The sequence below is a fragment of the Humulus lupulus genome, chromosome 2 (assembly GCF_963169125.1).
Source record: "Humulus lupulus chromosome 2, drHumLupu1.1, whole genome shotgun sequence".
Lineage (NCBI taxonomy): Eukaryota > Viridiplantae > Streptophyta > Magnoliopsida > Rosales > Cannabaceae > Humulus > Humulus lupulus.
This window is the reverse complement of record NC_084794.1, coordinates 138,340,491-138,343,255: the sequence shown is the minus strand read 5'-3', so window position 1 is coordinate 138,343,255 and position 2,765 is coordinate 138,340,491. Positions and strand designations below refer to the sequence as shown.

At 36.6% G+C, this 2,765-nt stretch overlaps 1 protein-coding gene and 1 non-coding gene across 2 annotated transcripts; one reads left to right on the top strand and one right to left on the bottom strand.

Moving 5' to 3' along the window:
* Positions 1-773: 773 nt before the first annotated feature.
* Positions 774-1,838, bottom strand: LOC133814784 (uncharacterized). The gene is made up of 2 exons (XM_062247701.1): positions 1,124-1,838; positions 774-877 (listed from the first exon to the last, which is right to left on the bottom strand). The coding sequence occupies exons 1-2, from the start codon at positions 1,836-1,838 to the stop codon at positions 774-776; spliced, it is 819 nt and encodes a 272-aa protein (XP_062103685.1).
* A 618-nt stretch (positions 1,839-2,456) lies between these two features.
* LOC133820189 (small nucleolar RNA R71) lies at positions 2,457-2,563 on the top strand. Its single transcript, XR_009886618.1, has one exon. It is a non-coding gene; the product is annotated as a small nucleolar RNA R71 (small nucleolar RNA).
* Positions 2,564-2,765: the final 202 nt, after the last annotated feature.

Here is a 2,765-nt window from a genome sequence, read left to right as displayed (position 1 = left end):
CCATAGCATAGCTTTCAGTTCCATAAAATTATATCACACTTTATTCACTCAATCTCATGGGCTATCATTATCAACTTGATTCAACAAACACGACCCTCTAAACATTTTAGACACAACAACTAAGTAAAATACAAAACTAAAACCCAAAAACAACTAAAACACAAACACAACTAAAACAAACTGCTAAATATATACAAAACAAAAGTAAATCTCCTCCCCAAACATAATATGAAAATTGTCCATAATGTTCAAAATAAAAGCAAAGGAAAAGAAATTGACCTGACAAACTCAGACTACTCACAACGAAGGACCCTTTCCACCATCTTCCTCAGGTGGCCAAAATGTGGCGGCTGATATGGATTGAACTTGGTAATTTATAAGCTAGGCTCAAAATAGCATTGTGACCCTATTTGTTTTTTCTTTCTTGCTTTCTTTTTCTCGATTTTCAAGATTCAACATTACAAATTTAATACTAAACGACAGAAATTAAAACTAATCCAAAAATAAAAAATAATAAATACTCAAAATAATAAAATTAAAATGTTCATAATCCAAAACTTAAATAAAAATAATAAAAACAAAAATGCTAATAAAGGATTGGAATGCCTCCAAATGCACTGTCGTTAACGTCGTTTAGCCGAACGCTAACCTTATTATTAAATTCAAGTCGGATCCAAGCCACCTCTCAAGTCCTTGAGAGCCATAGTGTCATAAGAAGACACTCGTTTCTTGATATTGCAAATTGGTGGGACTTTCCACTGCTTATGTAACAATTAAGCTTTCCCACTAACGAACCTTTTCAAACAATGACGCACTGTTTGACTACCAACTTGAGCAATGACCTTTCTCTTAGTAACTTCCACCTTACTACCACCTCCTGTTACCAAATCCACTCTAAAACATGTTGGAATTTCAGTTGCAACAAAAATATTAAATGTTACCTCCTCATTTTGCACTCGCAGCTTCAATTCCCCTTTTTGTACATCAATTAGCGCCCTTCCAGTAGCTAAAAATGGTCTCCTAGGAATAATATGAATATTTTCATCTTCCTCCATATCAAGAATAATAAAGTCTACAGGAAAGATGAATTTTTCCACTTTCACCAATACATCCTCAATAATACCTCTTGGGTGCTTCACTGAACGATCAGCCATTTGTAATGACGCAGTAGTAGGGCGAGCTTCTCCCAATTTTAATTTTTTATAGATAGATAGAGGATTCAGATTCACACCTTCCCCTAAATCACATAATGCCTTCTCAAAAACCACATTCCCTATAGTGCAAGGAATGGTAAAACTACCTGAATCTTTAAACTTAGGAGGTAGTTTCTTTTGGAGTATTGCGATGCACTTCGCAATAAGTGCCACTGTCTCATAATCCTCCAATTTCCTTTTCTTCGACAAGATTTCCTTCATGAACTTCACATAACTCGACATTTGTTCTAAGGCTTCTGCAAAGTGAATGTTGATGTGAAGTTTTTGAAAAATATCTAAAAACTTGAAAAACTGGTTGTCAAGCGTCTTCTTTTCCAGCCTCTGAGGATATGGGACCTTGATGTGATGCTCAATACTTATTTCTAGATTCTTCTTCTCAAGGTTCTCATTAACCTCTTCATCCATTTTATTCTTCTTCTCATACTCCATTTTTGATGGAAGACTAGATTTCTCAACTGGCTCTACAACCTCCTTACTGCTCCTCAAGGAGATTGCATTGCACTGCTCCTTAGGATTCGTTTCGATATTACTTGGAAAATTTCCTTGAGGTCTACTTTGTAACATATTTTCCAATTTACCCACTTGCATTTCAAGATTTTTGATGGATGACCGAGTTTCAGTCATAAATTGAGCTTAGGAGTTGGTCAAAGTCAATAGTGCAGCTTGTAATTCATTTCTCTTCTCGCGAGAAATCGGTGGTTGTGACATTTCTTGAGGTGGAGCTTGAGAAACGAGCTGCTAAAATTGTTGCTGAGGGCCTTGATTATTTTCCATGAAAAATTAGGGTGATTCCTCCACCCTGGATTGTAAATGGTGGAGAAAGGATTGTTGGCTTGCCTATTAAAATTATTCATCATGTTGACTTACTTCATAGGGATGGTATTATTGAACTTTGTTGTTATACACTGCTCAAATTTGTGAGGACCACCACAAATTTCACACCTTGTTTGTAAGTGAATGGCAATTGTTGATATTGTATTCTGCTACAATTGCTTAGTCAATGTCGCAACTTGAGCAGTCAAAGCAGTGATTGCATCTAATTCATGAACCCCAGCTACCTTTCTGTTACTACTTGCATGTTCATCAGACCATTGATGGTTGTTTGTAGCCATATCTTCCAACAACTCATATGCCTCGCTGACACTTTTACTCATAAATGCCCCTCTAGCTGTGACATCAATTATGGTGCGAGTAATACCGCACAATCCATTGTTAAAGTTGTGGACCAACATCTACTTTTCAATGCCGTGATGAGGATACTTTTTCAACAGTTCCTTGAACCTCTCCCAAGAGTCATATAAAGATTCCCCCTCAAGCTGGTAAAAATTATTAATCCCCCCCCCCCCCCTTAATTTAGCAGCCTTTCATGGAGGAAAGTACTTGGCAAGGAATTTCTAAGCTAAATCCTTCCAAGTATTTATAGAATTGGATTGAAGGGAGTTCAACCAACTTTTAGCTTTATCCCGTAGCAAAAATGGGAATAGCCTCAACCTGATTGCATCATCGTTCACCCCATTATACTTTAACGTTGTACATAGCTCTAGAAAATTA